The following is a 20,068-nucleotide window of genomic DNA, read 5'->3' as shown; positions in this document are numbered from 1 at the left end:
TAAACAATATATTAGATAAGATGGACTTACCAGTCATATACAGAAAATTCCATCCAAAAGCAGAATAGACATTCTTTTCAAGTGCATATAGAAAATTCTCCAGGATAGAGCACACGAGAGGCCACAAAACAAGCCTCAATGCCTTTAAGAAAACTGCAATTATACCAAGTGTATTTTCCAACCACAAAGCTATGAGACTAAAAATCAATTTTTTAAAAAAGCAAAAATATACACATGTGAAGACTAAACAATATGCTCACCAATGGATCACTCAAAAAAATCAAAGAAGAAATTTTAAAATATCTGAAGTCAGATAATCCAAAATGTATCCACATAAAGGATCCCTCAGTCGTGCCTGACTCTTTGCAACCACACAGACTATACAGTTCATGGAATTCTCCAGGCCAGAACACTGGAGTGGGTGGCCTTTCCCTTCTCCAGGGGATCTTCCCAACCCAGGGATCGAACCCAGGCCTCCCACACTGCAGGCAAATTCTTTACCAGCTGAGCCACCAGGGAAGCCTAAGAATACTGGAGTGGGTAGCCTATCCCTTCTCCAGCAGATCTTCCTGACACAAGAATTGAACCAGGGTCTCCTGCATTGCAGGCAGATTCTTTACCAACTGAGCTCTCAGGGAATTCCAAAATCTATGGGATGCAACAAAAGCAATTCTAAGAGGGAAATTTAGAGTGATACAAGCATACTTCAGTAAAAAAGAAAAATTTCAAATAAGCAACTTAACCTTACACCTAAAGGAACTAGGAAAAGAAGAACAAAAAAATCCCCAAAGTTACTAGAATGAAAGAAATAAAAAAGATCAAAGCAGAAATAAATGAGACTTAAAAAAATAATAAATCAATGAAACTAAAAACTAAACCTTTGAAAAGATAAATAAAGCTGATAAATCTTTAGCCAGACTCACCAAGAAAAAAAGAGGGTCCACATCAATTAAAACTTTTTGTTATTAATTTCTATTTTCATTGTCTTTTGTCTAGAGGATATGCTTTATATCATTCTGAACCCCTGGAATTTATTGAGGCTTCCTTCATGGACCAGTAAATTTTTGTGAATGTTCTTAGTGTGCTAATCACTGCAGATGGTGACTGCAGCCATGAAATTAAAAGACTCTCGTTTTTTGGAAGAAAAGCTGTGATAAACCTAGACAGCATATTAAAAAGCAGAGATGTTACTTTTATGACAAAAGTCCATAGAGTCAAGGCTATGGTTTTTCCAGTAGTCATGTATGGATGTGAGAGTTGGACCATGAAGAAAGCTGAGTTCTGAAGGATTGATGCTTTTGAACTGTGGTGTTGGAGAAGACTCTTGAGAGTCCCTTGGACTGCAAGGAGATTAAACCAGTCAATCCGAAAGGAAATCAGTCCTGACTATTCATTGGAAGGACGGATGCTGAAGCTGAAGCTCCAGTACTTTGGCCACCTGATGTGAAGAACTGACTCATTTGAAAAGACGCAGATGCTGGGAAAGATTGAGGGCAGGAGGCGAAGGGGACGACAGAGGATGAGATGGTTGGATGGCATCACCGACTCAATGGACATGGGTTTGGGTAAACTCTGGGAGTTGGTGATGGACAGGGAGGCCTAGCGTGCTGTGGTTCATGAGGCTGCAAAGAGTTGGACATGACTGAGTGACTGAACTGAACTTGGTGTGCTAAAAAATAAAGCTTATTAATTTTATTGTGCAAATCTTCTATATGTCCACTTACTTTTAATCTGTTTAATTTTTTGCTTTTGAGAGAATTTCTTGAAATTTCCGAGTACAGTTGCTTATTTCTCCCTGCACTTCTGTCAATTGTTGGATTATATATTTTGAGGTTATATTGGTAGAGGCACATATTACTTTATCATGATTATATCTTTATACATGATTGATTCTTTTATCATTATTTAATGTCCATCCTTTTTTTGTGATATTTTTCATTGATTTCCATTTTATCAGTTATTAAAATCACCATCTTAGCTTTCTTTTCATTCAAATCAATGAGGAATTTCTAACATTCTTTACTTCCAATCTTTCAGTGTTTTCTGATTTTATGTCATCTGTAAATAATATATTGTCAGATTTATCTTTTATTCTGAAAAAAAAGCTTATTTAAAAAATTCTTCTAATTTGTAAGTTTAACCCACTTACATTATCTTTATTATTTCCATCTTACTCCATAGTTTTCATTAACTATACTTTCTTCTTGTTTCATTTTACAGTTTTTATATTTAATAATATATTTTCTATATTTTTTCTGTAAGACTTAGATTGGGGTTATTTTTTGGCCTAAGGATGCCCCATTGTTCCAGTACCACTTGTTGACAAGGGTCTCCTTCCTCTAACAAATTGCTTTTGCACCTTTGTCAGAAATCAGCCACGGCTATGTGAGTCTGCTTCTGGATTCTCTCTTCCTTCCATTCATCTCTCTGTCTCTCCCTCCACCAATACTGCACAGTCTTAATCACTGCAGCTAGATTATCATCCATGACACTGGGTAGAGGGACTTCTCATTTTTTCTTCTTTTTCTAAAGTATTTTAGCTATTCAAGGCATTTTCCATACACACACACAAATAGGAAATAGTAAGCTTGTTTACAAAAAGACTGTTTGGATTTTTACAGGAATTGTGTTAAACCTACAGCTTAACTCTGGGAAAACTGACCTCTTCACTGTGCTGGACTTTCTGTCTCTCCATGCATTTAAGTCTTCTTTGATTTGCTTCATCAGCACTTTGTAAATATCATTACACAGATCTGGTACATGTTTTGTTAAAATAATATCTAAGACCTTCATTTTCTTTAGACTAATTGGAAGTGGTATTGTGACTTTAATTTTGGTTTCCACATGTTCACCATTAGCATGTAGAAATACCATTAATTTTTACATGCTGCTCATTTACTTTTATTTTCCTTCCTTGCTTTCTATGGACAGATCAAGTTTACTTACACTGGTTTAAAAGTTGTAATTTTGTTCTTGCTTTGTTTGCCCATAGGGCCATTTCTAGAAACTTTAAATGTTTGTTTTAATAATTTTCACCAGTTTCACTATAGAGCAGGTCAGCAGGTCTCCTCCGGCTGGGATGCCAGAAGTTCTCTGTACCACGCTAGTTAACCACCTTGACAGGAGACTCACCTAGGAAATCTTTTACAGGGGTGAAGACCTCAGCATGCTGTCACTCTCCCAATCTGTCATGTCCCACTGAGAGTGTTGGGAACATTTGCCTAAAGCACTAATCAGCAGATGGTTCCAGCCCCAGGCCAGGCTTCCTCCTACCCCCAAGCAGTCCCACCTACCCTTCCCCAGGGATGGGGATCCCACCGGCCCCTTCTCCACCACGCTTCTTTCCTTGTGTTTCACATGGAGAATTCAGTGGGTCCTGGCGTCCCTTCTGGTCTGTATGCAGCAGCTGTGACCCTGAGAAGCGAGGTGTAATTCTAAGTCAAGGTTTCCTGTACCACTGACTGATCTGAGTTGTACTGCTGTTTGTTTTCATTGTTTCCTCTGTTTTTTTTTTTTTGGCTATACCCTGCGACTTGCAGGATCTTAGTTCCCTGATGAGGGAATGAACCTGGGCCACTGTAGAGAAAGCTCAGAGTCCTAACCACTGGACTCCTGGGGAACTCCCTGTGCTGAACTTTCTTTATATTCATTGGCCCTGAGCATCATGGCACCTACCCAAGTAGAAAAGGTCTTTAAAGACCATCTGGTCAGTGACTTTCAACCCTAGTCACACATTAAAATGACCTGAGGAGTTCTAAGTCTTAGTTCCCCATCCTAATCATCTAAACCAGAATCTCTGCAGGTGAAATCGGATGGACATGTTTTTGAAAGCCCCCAGGAGATTCAAAAGTACAGTGGAGGTTGAGAACCACTGCTGTCAATCTAATCTTCATTTTACTAATGCCCAGGAAACAGAAGTGACTTGCCTGAGACATACATAGAATTAGACTAATCTGATGATTTTAGACTAATTGTTTTGGCTTTATCTTACCACTATCCCTTTTTGATGGGTGCATCCTAACTAACTTCGCCTATAAGGCCAGGTCAAGACAGAGCCTCTTGTTTATTGATTGTGTGACATTGTTCTTAAATAGCTTCACCACTTACAGTGTGAGCTCATTCTGGACTCAACCAATCCCTGTGGGTCTCTGGCTCCTCCTCACACCAGGCCAATGCTGGCCTCCATAGCCAGCAGGAAGAGAGGGGGACAGCCGGATGGAAGTCAGACCTAGTTTGGGTCTTGGCTTCACAATGCAAAACTTCCTGAACTTCAGTTTCTTCCCCTACAATATGAGCTGCAACCTCTACCTTCAGAGGTGGGTTTACTCTGGATCAGGATCCCTGACTCACACAAGCTCCTTCCCAAGTCCTGGAAAGGGCTCTCCCAGGCTTGTGGTCCCATTTTGTATTCTTTTTCATTAAGTGAACTCTCCTATGTGTTACCAGCTTGATGCCACAAACCTCGGATGCGCTCCTTCCTGCCCCACGGAGGTGCTGTAGGAGTTAAGTAAGATTCTGTTCATAATGTGTGGGGCTCGCAGTAGATGCTCCACAAACACTTCCCTCCAGAACAGCCCAGAAAAGGGTTGAAAAGACACAGCTGTAGCTGGTGTGCTTGCAGCAAGCCCTTTTTAATGTCCAACATCTTGCCATTCAACAATCCAGCCCCTATCCAAGGGTGTCCTCTGGGGTCCAGACACAAGTGACGGGGGATGCTAAGGCACCTGGCTCTCAAGAGGGGCCTCCTCAGCTTTGATGTGGCCATAGATCCAGTCAAGGTAACGGCTGACTTTGGTGTAAACGCCATAGTTGTAGAGGCGCCCACAGCCCTCTCCCCAGCTCACCAGGCCCACTAGGAACCAGGTGCCACGGAAGAAGGTAACCATAGGCCCCCCGCTGTCGCCCTCACAGGCGTCCCTCGAGTCCCCGAGGATACCGGCGCACAGCATGTTCTCAGAGATCTTGTTTTCCATGGCGTGGACGCATGCATTGTAGGGAACCACGGGGACCTTGATGAAGTTGAGGACGAAGGTGCGGTTTTTCTTGGACTCGTCACGGTAGCCCCAGCCAGTCACCACAGTCTCCTGGCCGACCTGGGTGAGTGTGCGCTCAGAGAGGCCACTATCTGGGAGGCAGATGGGCACAATGGCCTGCGAAAGAGTGGCAGGTTGGGCCAGGCGGAGCAGGGCGATGTCGTTGTCACTGGTGCTCTTGGTATAGTTAGGGTGGACAATGACCTCCTTGATGTCCAGGTCCACTTCCCAGCTCTCCCAGCGCCGCATGTCATACTCCCCTGCAGGGCAGAGGAGCTGTCAGAGTGAGCCTGGGGGAGCTTCTTTCCCCAGGGGCCCCGCTGAAGCTAACAGGACTGCCCTGCTCCTGTGGGCCCTCGTGGATGGCAGGGAATGGGGCCACAGTGGGAGTGGTCACCATGCATCCCTGGCAGGTCCTGGGCCACAGGGCTGTGTGGGTTCCTATCAAGGTTAACAGCCCATGAGTCCTAAACGGGCAAACACTGGTCTGAATTCAGGACTGGCTCAGAAATGCAGCAGTGAGGCTTGGGCAGTGACCAGCAGTGGGCAGTCAGCAGGGAAGCTCCCTGGAAACCTGGGACATAGACCAGAGCCTCAAAGAGAAAATGGGGTGTCTTCTCAGGTGGGAGTAGGGCAGGAGCAGCAGGACCCTGAGAAGGAGGGCCAGCTGGACACAGGCTCTATCCAGGGAAGAAAGGTCTGGATCACACACAAGACACAAGGTCTTCTCAGGCGAGGCAGATGGCTCCTGGTAAGTAGGGGTGGGGCTGTTATTCCAAGCCCAGCCCCACGGGAAGCCACTGGCCTTTGTTTGTGCTGGACATAATGGCAGAGTGTGGGTCTGGTCAGTCATTCTCAATACATATCTTTTTCCTTCTTTTTGCATGATGCTTGGAGTGACAGCCCCCACCCCCAGAAACTGGTAGAGTGGGGCCCAGACTTGGGGAGCCCTGGGCTGTTGCAGGGGAGTAACTGGCTGCTGTGGCAGATGCCAGGGCTCCCACTGCACAGCCGATCCCTGTCAATCTGTGTGAAACGCGGCCCCAAGGCCAGGCCATTGGACACCTTCTGGGTCTCTGCACCCAAGGGTGCTGTAGATACATACACACAGCCTGCTCCACACAGTGAGAGTGAAGACACAAGTATCTGCATAACCCCTCACTTGCAAACACACATACGTAAACACCTGGCCGCCAGATTCAAAGAGAACCCCTTACGTGCAAACTTAGCCAGTGTCACCATGGGAGGGGCGGGCTGGGAGCACACAGCCCTCTTCCCACCAGATGCCTTCTGCATGGGTTCAAGCCCCCCAGAGACCAGGCTCCCCAAACCCGGCCACCCTCCCGCCTGCTTCCAGCCCTCACCGAGCCTGACGATGAGCTTCTTGCGGTTCTCCAAGCAGTGGGCCACTGTCAGCACCCAGGAGGTGTGGATTAGCACTGCCCCACAGACCAGCTTCTTCTTGGAGTCCAGCAGCACTGCCTGGAAGGGATGGGGGGGGGGGGAGTGACATCATAACACAACTTTCTGACAGCTCCGCTCAGGCCTCCGGGGTCTTGCCACAGCCCTAGGTATGGTTCTCAAGCTCAATGCACTGGCTACATAAGTAGGTCTTTCCTGGGTTCCCTGGTCACACAGCATGGACTCGTGGGCATTTTCTCCTCTGCACGTTTGATGGAGTTTGCCTGCCAGGGTGTCTCCCCACATTTGCCCATGCTGTTCCTATAACCACCCTCAGCAGCATGCAGAGAGTTCTTCCTACCCTCGATGGCTAAGGATGGGCCTCAAGTCCTCTGGGTAGCCTTTGAGGCCCCCAGGAGGCCTTGGGGATCCCCCTCCAGGGTCCCTCAGCCCCTGTCCTGCCAGCCATCCCAGCTCTGGTCCCATTGGGTTGTCATGTGTTTAGGATCCGGACCCTCCTGGGGGTCAGATCCCCAAAACCTACCAGTCCCCAGGTTATTGATTTCTGGGGACCCTAACCCCCAGTGCCTGGGAGTCAGACATCAAATAACTGTTAGTTTCCATGGGGAAGCTGGAGAGGGACTCAGGGGTCAACCCTCCCTCCTAGCCTTTTGCTATGCAAACAGTGACTCCCTCAGCCAGGCCTCTGCCTGAAACACCACCCGCACAGCATTATCTTTCCAGCTGATTTTTAAAGCTATACTTCTTCCTGCTTGCTCTGCACCCAAGGGTGCTGTAGATACATACACCTGTGCCCACTCCACCCTGCCCAACTGCTCCTCTCTCATCAGGTTAGCACCATCTTTCTTTGGGACCCTCTACCCTTAGCACTGCCTCCCCCCACCCCAAGCAAAGGCTCACTTCCCTCCCTACTGGTGCCTCCAGACAGGAACTGGGCACAGTGATTCCTGACCCAGATGGTGACCTGCTGCCTCTCCTCTCACCTGCCAGGGGCTCTCCCCCAGTCCAGCCTCCTGCCCGTTGACAATCCGTGGACCCAGCTGGTCTTTTTGGTCTACTTGGTTTGTGTCACGTTTCAAGGTCTTGCGTTTCTTCTCCATTCGCTTCCCTAGCCTCCCACAAGGGAACGTCACTGAAGACAGGAGAAAGCAGCTGAATGCCTGCCAGGCACTGCTCCAAAGACTGCCCCCCATGTCTGTCCACCTCCTGCCAGCAGCTCATTTGCTGCCTTGTAGGATAAATGATGCTTCGACATGTAGTTCTGTCAATTTGCAAAGCCCCTCAGGTCAGTCAGTCGGTGAACAGACAGTGCCACTTAGTGGCAAGAGTCAGACCAAGCAGCATCTCTACCCAGTGGCCTGTCCTTAGGCAGCTTGTTCAAGTTTTAGGAGTTCAGTACACCCCAGGGCTGTTGGGAGTAATCCCTGGGACGCGCAGTGAGGTCTTATGCTGGGATGTTACTGAGCTCCTAACAGGGGTAAGAACTCATGGGTAGGAGGAGGTGGGCACTCCTGGAGAGCATCAAAGTGGCTCTGAGCACAGTTGTGAGGTCCTCTGCCAGGAGGAGAGAGCGCAGAACAGAACTGAGGCCAGGGCCCTTCACACTGGGTTGAGAGATTCAGACTTGCAGGAGCAAGGGGAAGCCATCAGCAGGGAGACCGAGCAGTGACAGAAAATGGAGATGAGACAACAGCAACAAAATTCCAGAAGCTGAGGGACATGGTGACTGACTTGGTCGTCTGAGAAAGCTGAAACCTCAGCCAGGAGTAGGAGATGCAGTAGCAGGCTACTTGGCCCCAGAGATGCCCAGGAAGCCTCCGTGTGTGTCTGAGGAAGCTGTGCAGGTAGTATGGCAGGAATGTTGAGAGTCTGTCAGATAAACTGCGAAAGCCCTAGGCTTCTGTCTCGACTCCTCATCAGTGACTTGACTCTCCTCTCTGACCCCCGCAGAAGACCCTAGGTGTATTCTCTGAAGAGTGTGAACCAGAGACTGTGAGCTCAGGACTCAAGGAGACGCCACAGCAAAGACTGACACAAGGCTGACCAGAGAAAGCCACGCAAACACCTGCAGACGGGGCAAATGCCAGCTCCCCTCCCCCGCACCCCATAACGGGCTGGAAGCCAGGCTGGGACCACCCAAGCATGAGTTTGGATGATTCCTCTCAGAAAATGGCCTAACGACCTAAGAATCTGGGCAACAGGGTTCTGTCAGTGACTTGAGCCTTCAGATGGTCTCACAGAAAAGCCACTGGCCAACAGGCTCACAAGGCGTTTCTTTGAAACTTGCTGTGTGACTCTCTAATTACTTCAAAAGGAAAAGTTCGATTTTCTGTTTTTTCAGAAAAGGACTGAAAGGACTGGACTATAGAGTCGTGGTAAGTTCCCAAAAGAAGAACACGGAATCAAAGAGATGGAAAATAGAAGAGATCATAAAACTAGAAAATCAGCCCAGGGGGAGAGATCTGATTAGAAGGCGCAGAAACAGAGAAGTCAGGAAGGTCTGGCCATCAAGGAAGGAACCAAGAAATGCTCCTGGAAGTGGAAGGTGTGAATTTCCACATGAAAAAGTGCTACACAGTGAACGAAAGATCCACATTGAGGAACGACCTGCTGAAATTCATGGTAAGAGTTCCCAAACTCCGATTGTTGTGTAAGTATAAAACTCTGATGGAAATTAAAATGTATAAAAAGGAAAACAGAAAAGAAGGTTGCTCTCTCTCTTCAGAGAAGCCAGAGGTAAAGGGGGATATAAAGCCATCCAAGATGGTGGCTCAACTGGTGAAGACTGCCTGCCGATGCAGGACACGCAAGAGACTCGGGTTCAATGCCTGGAATTTGAAGATCTCCGGGAGAAGGAAATAGCAACTCGCTCCAGGATTCTTGCCTGGAAAACTCCAGGGACAGAGCCTGGTGGGCTGCAGTCCATGGGGTCACAGTCAGACACGACCGAGCACACACATGATAGATGTGGAGGGTGCTGGAGGCGTGCCCTCTACATCCGCTCATCGGAGGAGCTACTTCTGCGCTCCTGCCCCAGGAGGCGTCCCCTAGGTGAGCGGTGGCGCCTGGAGAAAGTTGGGCAAGCGAAGGAAAGAGCGGGCGCGACACCCGTCGGGGACGCCCTCCTTTCCCCATCTCCCTTGCCTAGGACTCAGCCCGGTGGCTCGCTCACCGCCCAGGGATCCCGTGCGGTCCCCGTTGAGGGAGCTCACCCTTGGACTCGCAGAGCTGGTGGTCGTCCTCCAGCCGGTAGCCCGGCGCGCAGCTGCAGTGGCGGCGGCCCTCCTCCTCCCGGCAGTAGTGCGCGCAGCCGCCGTTGTCAGCCGAGCAGTTGGAGAAGCGCACCTCTGGGCAGACACGGAGGAGGGCGCCGAGGCTCTAAGCTCCCGGCCGGCTCCGGGCCCCCGGGCCCGCCCCCGGCACGCCCCCGGCCCGCGCTCCGGTCCCGCCCCGCCCCGGTGCCGCCCGGTCCCGCCCCGCCCCGGTGCCGCCTAGTCCCCGGCCCACGCCCCGCCCCCGCCCCAGCCCCAGCCCGGCCCCGGTCCCGCCCCGCCCAGCCCCAGCCCGGCCCCGGTCCCGCCCCGCCCCCGCCCCCCGGCCCGGCCCCGGTCCCGCCCCGCCCAGCCCCAGCCCGGCCCCGGTCCCGCCCCGCCCCCGCCCCCCGGCCCGGTCCCGCCCCCGGCCCACGCTCCGCCCCCGCCCCGCCCCCCCTCACCGTGCAAGCAGAAGCGGCCCTCCCAGCCCTCCGCGCAGTCGCAGCGGAAGCCGCCCAGGCCGTCGATGCACTTGCCGCGTCCGCAGCATGGGAGGTCGCACGGGCTCCCTGAGGGCCGGTCCTCGCACTGGTCCCCGTCTGCGGCGAGGGGTGAAGAGCGCGTCACCCGGGCCGCCGGCCCGCTCCCGGTTCCCCCAGCGACCCAGAGACCCCCGAGGGGCACAGGCACGGCGGCCCGAGGTCTGGAGCGCACTCACCGCTATACTTGGACCAGAAGGCCATCTGCGGAGAGAAGTGGCGGCATCAGGGGCCGTCAGCCCCGCTGTGTAAACGGGGAGCCCCTGGGACCCCTCCCCGGGCTGGCCCAGGTCCAGCAGCGCAGCATCTAAACGGGCAGGGCGCGATTATCCCACACAAGGAGGGGTCGGTCCCCTCAGCCGGGGCGGGGCGGGAGGCAGCTGTATCCTGAGAAATGCCGGGCTCCTCCTTGCCTCTCTGGCCATCTCCAGCTCACATCCCATACCTATCCCCGTGCCCTGGAAGCTAGCTCGGGGTGCTGGCTGCCACCAAAGCAGCCACCGCGGCAGAAGGGACCCAAAGGCTCCCCCACCGCCGCGTGCCCTGCTCTGTCTCTTTCCAGCCCCCTCCCTCCCTCCTTGCTCAACCTGCCTGGTCTCCCTGAGCTGGTGAGTGGCCAGCACCACGTTGTAGGTGAGACACAGCTTGCTAGTTCAAGAAGTCCGCTTTTGTAACCGGGTTTGGGCTTCCCTGGTGACTCAGTTGGTAAAGAATCTCCCAGGAACTGAGGACACCCGGCTACGATCCCTGGGTCAGGAAGATCCCCTAGAGAAGGAAATGGCAACCCACTCCAGTATTCTAGCCTGGAAAACACCAGGGACAGAGGAACCTGGCGGGCCACAGTCCATGGGGTCGCAACAGTCGGACATGACTTAGTGACTGAACCACCATCCTGGTGGCACTTCTGCTGCTGGGCTGGGACCACCATTCCCTGAGATCCACTGCTTGATGCCCAGGCCACAAGTCCCCCCTGCTGGAGACCCGGGTTAGGTGGGTGTGATGTGCCCAGGCCATGCCTGCAGAAAGCCACCTAGGCGTCTGCTGAGGCCATTTGAGGAAAGAGTCCGTGGGGATCTAGTCAAGGAGGTGGTGGAGGACGGCAAGAGAAAAGGCCACCCAGAGTTCTCCTTTCAGCCCGGAAAGCCCTGAGTGGGAGGGCATGCCTACAGACAGCTTGAGGGGCCCCCAGGTGGTGGCACAACCCCCAGGTCCTAGAAGCTAAAGTGAGCTCTTGAAGCTGGAGTGGGTCTGGGCCTTGTATCAGGAAGCCACCTCCCTTACCGAGCGCACCCTACCGCCTCAGGGTCTCCACCATGGAGCTCTGGGGGCCGGAGAGCACAGACCCTTTCCTTAGATCCCCTGAGCAGCCAGATTTCAGCCCTGGAGGATCTGAGGCGCAGGGTGAGTGTGTGCAGAGATGTTAGCGTCTTGGGTCACCTGATGAGCAGGTGCAGCGTGGGAGCGGGGCGGGGGCCTTTTTGTCACAGGGAGAGAGACGAGGGGAGGCAGCGGTGGCCAGCTGCAGGTGAACTGGGGCTGAGCTACCTCCGGTGGGCTGAGTGGGAGTCCCAGCCCAAAGCTTCCCCAGGCTCTCCATGCTCACTGCAGACTTGTTACTTGGATCCCTGTGTACCCTAACCAAGACCATAGGGCCATTTACTGCGCGGCTGCACCCTCAGCAAGCCGGAAGGGTAAGGGGCTGGTGTCCACTGCCCCCCTCCCAAGGGTCCCAGGCTGCTCCTCCAGGTCCCACCCCTGAGCCTCATGCTCTGCACCCAGTCAGGCGGCCTTACTGTGTCTTCCGTGTTTTGGAAAATCTCCCGCGCTTCCTCGAACTCACAGACCTCCTCTGAGCACTCACGCTCCACGCTGCCGGGCCGCAGCTCCTCCAGGAAGGAGTTGGCACGTTTGCGGATCCGCAGCACTTGGTGGGCACGCTGGCTGCTGGAGAACACTGAGTCTGGGATGGGGAGGAGGAGCTGACTTTGGTGGGCGGCCTGCCGTGAGGGGCCCCCACTGGGGAGAGACCCTGGGAAGGTTTGCATCTTGGGTCCCCTCCTCCCCTGCTCTCCTTCTTCTCCCGAAGGAGGTGACAAGTCACCTGAGGACAGGACACTTGACCATTCAGAGTGTGTGTGCTAAGACAGACAGACCTTGTGAACCCAACCCAGTCTCCGTGTGACCTTGAGCCAGCCTTTACCTCTCTTCACTTTGGTCTATTCATCAAAAGATGAGGACGAGATAATCATGTAAAACACTTAGCACAGTGCCAGGTGCAGAAATGAGCAGCCAGTGACCAATGCCACGCGCTACCGCTATCACTGGGCTTCCCTGGGGCTCAGCTGGTAAAGAACCCGCCTGCAGTGCAGGAGACCCTGGTTCCATTCCTGGGTCAGGAAGATCCCCTGGAGAAGGGAAAAGCAACCTACTCCAGCATTCTGTCAGATGAGCCTGGCAGGCTACAGTCCATGGGGTCACAAAGAGTCTGCTGCTACTGAGCAACTTTCACTGTTCCTGGTGTTGTTCAGTTGCAGAGTTAAATGGGCCTCCTTGTTCTCCAGGTACCCCTCGAGGCACCCAGTCTTGACTCCCTCCCTCCAGCCTCCCTGTCCCCCCTCCCCCACCCCTTGATGACTTTCCCATGTCCCTCCCCTTGGGCAGGAACACCTGGACAGCAGCAGCGCTGCCACCCAGGGAGCACCACGATATCCCCCAGGTTCTGAAAGGTGTCTGCCTTGGATGCAGGGGGATAGCTGGGGTGGAGGGACCAAGCTGGGGAGTGTAAAAGAGACGCTCCAGGATGCCGTGGCCAGCAAGGGCATCCTCAGGGAAGGAAGATGTGCTGGAACTGAGTCTGGCCTTAGGGGCCACATGGACCAGGGGTGGGGTTGGGGGAAGGCACCTCAGGCAGACCAGCTGCTCAGGAAGAGGCAGAAGTGGGGTGGCCCGCCTAATAGGCCAGGTGGCTCATTTCTCCCACAGGCCTCCCTTCGCCCTGCATCCTGGCCTCCGGTTCGGCCGTGTGGACCAGGGGAGCAGCTGGGGCAGGGCAGCAGATGAGAATCTAGGAGGAGAGGCTGCCCTGGGGTAGTGTGGGTGGTAGCTGGGCCTGGAGCTTACACGGCTGAGGGAGGGAGTAGCGGGGAGGGGAGACAGGGCACTGTGTGACCACTCCCCCACCCCGAGGAGGCAGGGCGTGCCCCAAGGGCTCCTGGTCACCGTCTCAGCACTCAGGCCCGCGTGCCCTGCTGCTCTTGCCCTCAGTCACGTCCTCCCTGTTCATCTCACCTCAGCGTGAGGCTCAGAGGGGATGGCGAAAGGTATGAAGACCCCGAGGGTCCCAGGGAGCGGGGAAGGGGAGCATGGCCTTACCGGGAGGAGCTGGTGTGCTGGAAATTCTCCAGATGGTCACGAACAGTAAGAGGCTTGTAAGCTGCCACATTCTGAAGCTGCAGCCACCTGTCTGAGGAGGACTTCTGAGCTTCCAGCAGCCCCACCGCCACCCCTCCCCGCCACCGTGGGAGCTGAGTGAACAAGCCTCCCGCGTGTGTGTGTGTGTGTGTGTGTGTGTGTGTGTGTGTGCTGATCTCCAGGGCAGAAGCTGGGGTCAGGGGTCCCTGGGCACTATTCTGTCCGCTTCTCTGTATGGAGGTAAGGTCACACGCCCTGAGTCTGCAGGGTGAAGAGAGGAAGTGGAAGGGGCAGCAACCTGGGGAAGATCAAAGGGGACTCACCACAGAAGGGTTTGTGCCCTCCCCTGATGAGGGTTTTGGGGTGGCGCCTCTGCCGATCTACAGGCCAGGCCAAGAGTAATAACTAACATTTACTGGACACTCAGGGTGCCTTTCAAGCAATTTGTACCTGGTTCAGAGGGCGGGTCACCAAGTCAGAGCGAATCCCAGCTCCAGGACAGGGTTGCTGGGCAAGACCCCTTACTGCTCCTCGGTCTCCTCGTTTGTAAAATGGATGGGAAAACTGTATTTCTGCCTTATATGGTTCTTGTGAGAATTAAATGAGTTAATCTACATAAAGCTGTTGAACAGGTTTGCGCATAGCAAATGCTCAGTAAGCTCGAGCTACTAGTATCTCAGCTAAGGCTCACCACCACTCCAGAGGTAGGTATTCACGGTGTCACCCCATTTTACAGAGCGGGGATTGAGGCTCACAGGAGAGAAGTCACTCATCAAACACTCCCAGCCAGGAAGTGGAAGAGCTAGTACTCGAGCTCAGGCCCGCGTGGCTCCAGGCTTGGAACTTTAACCCCTGCCCTGAACCGCTAGGCGTGTCCCAAGGCCACAGATGTAGCACTTCAGGCCAGAAACCTAGGCGCCCCGCTGCCCCCCAGGCTGAGGGGGTGCCCCACCAGCACCCCCTCCCTGCTGACCTCCCACCTTCGCTGACTCCCGCTGAGGCTAGATCTGACTTTTGTTTAAAGGGTTTAGAGGTACAGGTGGGGGTGGGGCGGGCACCCCAGGACTCCAAGCTGCCTCTGGTGATGGCTCAGATCTGGAGGCCCTCAGCCAACTCCCACCTCCCTCAGAGTCTGGGAAGAAGGCCCCTGGGAACCATGGCACCCAAACCCAAGGAATGCCAACTAGAGTTTTGGCCTGGCTGCTGGCAGAGCTGTGACTTCCTTACATCAAGCTCCAGCCAGCTTCTCGAACCCTGGCAAGAAGATCCCACCTTCAGGCCTGCTCACCCTCCTCCAGCCCCTGTCACAGACCTGCCTCGAAGGGGACTTACTGGGGTGGGTCACGGAGAAACTGCAAGGTTGCCCTCCTGCCGCCATGACAGCCTGGAACTCGAGTTAATCCACAACCACAAATATTTGCTTGGCCCTCGGTGCAGAGGCCTCCCTCTCCACAGATAAACAAACAAGCTCCCAGCTCAGGACAGCTCTGTTTGCCCCAAGCCCCCTCTGCCCCAGCAGTGGGAGGGAGGTGCAGGGCAGGCACCTCCAGGTGTGGCCTCACTGTAGCCTCATAGCAGCTGGCCAAAGGAGGGACACTGTCCCCTTTTTGCAGATGAGGACATTTTTACCCAGTGGTAGTGCTATTTGCCTCAGATCAGCACAACTGACAATGTTATTTCACCAAATCTAAGATGCCATTGGGCTTCCCAGGTGGCGCTAGTGGTAAAATACACACACACACACACAAACCTGCTGATGCAGGAGACATGAGATATGGGTTTGATCCCCGGGTTGGGTGTATCGCCTGAAGAAGGATATGGCAACCTACTCCAGTATCCTTGCCTGGATAATCCCACAGACAGAGGAACCTGATGGGCTACAGTCCACAGGGTCACAAAGAGTCAGACACGACTGAGCGACTTAGCGTGCATGCAGGATGCTATTAGTTATAAGATGCATCTATTTTATGTGTCAGCATAAAAGAAACATTGTTAATTACTCAGTGGCCTGCCTTCCTGATAACATCATGATGTGATGTAAAAAGAGGAAAAGATTTGCCTCTCAGGCTGTCTACCACATGGGTGCCAATACTCGGCTAAACCCTCAGCTCCAGCTGCTCCTGTAACTGCCGCCCTCTCCCAGCACACACAACTACACACCACTACTTCCATAACCTCAATTTTGCAGATGAGGACACTCAGAAATCTTTTGTCATTGGACCAAATTCACAGAGCCAGTAAATGGCAGGTCTGGATTAGAACGCAGGTCTTTCCAGCACTTCTGGCACTTCTCACCTGCTCTTGTGAGCAAGTGAGAAACGTCAACAGAATTGTGGAAAGTCTGCAGTCAGTTTGTGACCAGTATGTCAGAAAGGGCAGGAGCAGAAGTAAAGTGTTTGACCTGGAACCTCGGCCCCGGCGCTGCGGTCCATCAGCCCTTATCACGCATCTTCCTTCCTGTACTAGAAATGCCCTACTTCTTCCAAACCCCACTCCCTCCTTGGAGGACTTGACCACACTCCTCAGAGTCCCAGCCCTTGCACAGCTCATGTGACTCTGCCCAGTTGACCTCTGGTGACAGCACCAGGAAGTCCCCTGACCAGGAGTCAAACAGATTCTCTCCCCCAGCCCGCAGGAGTGGGGCATCAGTCTTACTCCACTGAGCACAGGACTCACAGGGTTTGAAGCCAGAGCCTAGATACGCACGTCTGGGCCTAAAGCAGAGGAGGCTGATGAGAAAGACGTAGACGTACAGAGAGAGGCTGAGACCACGAAGACCTGGAGAGTCTGGGCGAGGGGAGCAGTAGCCGCCGCCTTCACCATGACTGGGGCACACCCTGTGTTTGGCTTCATGGGGGCCTCCCGCCCTAGTGGGAAATCCCCTCTCTCCTTAAGTCTCCTTGCAACATATAAAAATGCCTCCTGGGGTCCAGCACTGTTCCCGGCCGTGGAGTACAAGACTCTTATGCTGCCCACACGGCCCGCTGGAGAAAACCAGAGGAGCAGGGTGAACATCCAACAAGGCCACTGTGTAGAGGCCAAGTGGTACGGTGGTGATGCTTATGAAATTCCAAGGAAAGGGAAATCAGCGCAAGTAGGGAGATCAGGGAAGGCTACCTGAAGGAGGCAGGGCTTCAGCTGGACATCAGAAGGCAGGCAGGACCCAGGTAAGAGAGGAAGGGCCCTCAGGTGGGGAGGAGGAGAAGACAGAGTTTGGGATGGAGCTTCTGGCAAGTGGGGAGTCAGTGACTGTTTGGAAGGTCTGGGGCTACTGCTGGAGAAAGGAAGTCATGGTCCTGATGACTTGGGCAGGAAGCATGAAGAGCATGTGCCCAACCACACAAGATGGGCAGCTTCCACAGCCAGGGAACATATAAAAATGCCCGCTGCACCCCCATGCTAGCTCCAGGGTCCTCCCCCGTGAGTCTGCAGCATCACTCTACCCCAAGCCTGCTCTCCCTCATTCCACCTTCCTGTGCTCGTTCACAGGGACTCCTGCCCGTCTTCTCTTCCCTGCCATCTCCTTGCCTCCCCCTTGCTCCCCAGCCTAGCCCAGGAGGTCAGCTCCGTGTGAAGTTTACTTAGGGTCCATCACAAACCCTGACCAAGAATAAGGGACTCTGCCGGGGGCGCCCTCCTCCAAACCAGCCGAGATGCCAAAGCATTAGCACCTGGAAGAGCCAGGGCATCTGCGGTGGGGGTGCCTGCATCACGGCCTCCACATTGGCTGCCAGCGCAGGAGACTCGGGTCACCCCCCTGAAGCAGAGAAGGTCAGTGCCACCAGCTCCTGCCAAGTTCTGCTGACTCTGAAAGGCAGGCATCACCTGGAGAGTCCAGGTGAGTCCAGGTATGCGGCATCTCTGCTCACTTGCGACAGCCTTCCAGCAGGGGACGCTGCCCGGGTCCCGCGGAAGGGTTCCGGCCCGGGCTACACGGTGCAGCTTCACCGGCGTGGGGGCCGTAGCGACTGACCTTGTCTGTCTCTGGGGTTGCTCCTCCTAGATGTGAGTCACCCCACGTTGGTCCGATTCAGTCAAGTTGAGTCAGGTGCTGGAGCAGAACTCAGGCATTCCAGCTAGAGACGGTTGAGAGACAGGAAGGAGTCTGTGTGCAGGGAATTCCCTGAATTTGTGAGGACGGGGAGAAGGTACGGGAAGCAAAGGTGTGAGCTAAAACACAAGAGCCAGAATTATCAGGCGGCATCCTGCAGTGGGACGTCCAAAAACCTCATCTTGGTTCCTTCCTGGCTGGGTTGTTTTAACTTCCCTGGGCCTCAGTTTCTATTCTGGAAATGAGGCGAAGAATAGCGCCACCCAGGTGGTTGCTATGGGGATCAAACAGAGTGTGTGTGGATATAGGATGCACGTGTATAATATATAGATGTAGGTTAAGTATGTGTGTGTATAGTTTCTTTCTGGCTGCACTGGGTCTTGGCTGCTTTGCGCAGGCTTTCTCTAGTTGCAGCCAGTGGGGGCTACTGTTCACTGTGGTGCACGGGCTCCCCCTTGTGGTGACTTTTCTTGTTGAGGAGTACTTGGGCTCTAGGGTGCATGGACTTTCAGATCGCTTCTACAAGGTGGACAGGGCCTGGGACTTAAGTGATTAATCGAAAAGTCGAAGTGTTAGTCGCTCAGTGATGTCCCACTCTTTGTCACCCTATGGACTGTAGCCCGCCAGGCTCCTCTGTCCATGGAATTCTCCAGGCAAGAATCCTGGAGTGGGAAAAAGAAAACAATACTGGAGTGGGTTGCCATTTCCTTCCCCAAAGGACCTTCCCAACCCAGGGATCGAACTGGGTGCCCTGCATTGCAGGCAGATTCTTTACCTTCTGAGCCACCAGGGAAGCCCAGGTGACTGATTGACAAGTTTCTCTTCCCTGCTCCCCAACTATCTCAGAGAGAAGGGGAGGATCAAAGCCCAGCGGGGATGGGGTCCCCTTTCACAACTGCCTGTGGAGGCGGGGAGGGGGTCTGACGCGGCGGTTAGCAGGAGAGGAAGGGCAGCTGCTATCTGTGTTGCAGGTTACCAGCCACCAGTTCTGAATGCTGAGTCACCCCAGATCCCTGGGGTCTGGAGGGCATGCCTACCTAGTATCGGGCCCGACTCTGGTAACAGGTGTCGGAACCCAACGTGAGCTCACTACTGGCCAGAGTGGTTAGAGGTGCGAAGGCTTACAGGGAGCCTCCGCCCTCACCCCCCCACCTCCCCTTGCCTGGCTTCCATTCGTTTCTTCTGGGGTAGAAGGCAGGCTGCTCAGGGCTCACCCTGGGAAGGGTGACGAGAGGAGACGGTCCTGGGTGGGTGGGTTCCCCGTTAAGAAATGGAGATGAATAGATACAGCTCAGGGTCAACAGCACAATGGCACATTGATTCTTTTGAATTTTATGTTGGAATACAGTTAGTTCACAATGCTGTGTTAGTTTGAGATGTACAGCACAGTGATTTAGTTATACATATTCGTATATCTGGGCTTCCCTGGTGGCTCAGCTGTTAAAGAATCTGCCTGCATGCAGGAGACCTGGGTTCGACCCCTGGGTTGGGAAGATCCTCTGGAGAAGGGAACGGCTGCCCACTCCAGTATTCTGGCCTGCAGAATCCGTGGACTGTGTAGTCCATAGGGTCTCAAAAAGTTGGACACGACTGAGCATCTTTCACACATTCATATGTCTATGCTTTTTCAGATTCTTTTCCCATACAGGTCATTACAGAGCGTTGAGTGTAACTCCTTGTGCTCTACAGCAGGCCCTTGTTGACCTGTTTTCCTTTCAGCAGTGTGCATATGCCAGTCCCATCCTCCCAATTCATCCCTCTCCCTACCTTTCTCCTTTGGCAACCATAAGCCTGCCCTCTAAGGCTGGGAGGCTGTTTCTGTTCTATAAACAAGTTCATCTGCACCATTCTTTTAGATTCCACATATAAGTGACATCTTTTGATATTTGTCTCTCTCTGTCTGACTTACTTCACTTAGTATGGTAATCTCTGCTGCTGCTGCTAAGTCGCTTCAGTCATGTCCGACTCTGTGCGACCCCATAGATGGAAGCCCACCAGGTTCTGCCGTCCCTGGGATTCTCCAGGCAAGAACACTGGAGTGGGCTGCCCTTTCCTTCTCCAATGCATGAAAGTGAAAAGTGAAAGTGAAGTTGCTCAGTCGTGTCTGACTCTCAGCGACCCCATGGACTGCAGCCTACCAGGCTCTTCCGTCCATGGGATTTCCCAGGCAAGACTACTGGAGTGGGTTGCCATTTCCTTCTCCATGGTAATCTCTAGGTCCATCAATATTACTACAAATGGCAATATTTCATTCCTTTTTAAAAAAAATAAGTGTGCAGTATAATTTACAGGCAGTAAAATTCACTCTTCTTGAATGAACGGTTCTGTTTTGACAAATGTATGTAATAGCGTAGCCAC

The 20,068-nt window shown here is 53.2% G+C and overlaps 1 protein-coding gene across 1 annotated transcript; it reads right to left on the bottom strand.

Annotated features, from left to right (window-relative positions):
- Positions 1-3,967: 3,967 nt before the first annotated feature.
- On the bottom strand, positions 3,968-13,690 carry PROC (protein C, inactivator of coagulation factors Va and VIIIa). Its single transcript, XM_055397660.2, has 8 exons — positions 13,621-13,690; positions 12,042-12,208; positions 10,428-10,452; positions 10,171-10,308; positions 9,668-9,802; positions 7,439-7,587; positions 6,398-6,515; positions 3,968-5,293 (listed from the first exon to the last, which is right to left on the bottom strand). The coding sequence occupies exons 1-8, from the start codon at positions 13,688-13,690 to the stop codon at positions 4,716-4,718; spliced, it is 1,380 nt and encodes a 459-aa protein (XP_055253635.2). The 3' UTR covers positions 3,968-4,715.
- Between the last annotated feature and the right edge of the window lie 6,378 nt (positions 13,691-20,068).

The sequence above is a fragment of the Moschus berezovskii genome, chromosome 2 (genome assembly GCF_049115385.1).
Source record: "Moschus berezovskii isolate FMDL1 chromosome 2, NW_MosBer_1.0, whole genome shotgun sequence".
NCBI lineage: Eukaryota > Metazoa > Chordata > Mammalia > Artiodactyla > Moschidae > Moschus > Moschus berezovskii.
Note: the sequence above shows the minus strand (reverse complement) of the source record. Positions and strands in the feature narration are given on the sequence as shown.

Bases quoted from the DNA above. Each gene is read 5' to 3' on its own strand.
- PROC (XM_055397660.2), bottom strand. From the start codon at position 13,690: ATGTGGCAGCTTACAAGCCTCTTACTGTTCGTGACCATCTGGAGAATT. The intron at 12,209-13,620 runs GTAAGGCCATGC...TCCCCATCCCAG, and splicing joins CAGCACACCAGCTCCTCCCG to ACTCAGTGTTCTCCAGCAGC. The intron at 10,453-12,041 runs GTAAGGCCGCCT...TTCTCTCCGCAG, and splicing joins TCCAAAACACGGAAGACACA to ATGGCCTTCTGGTCCAAGTA.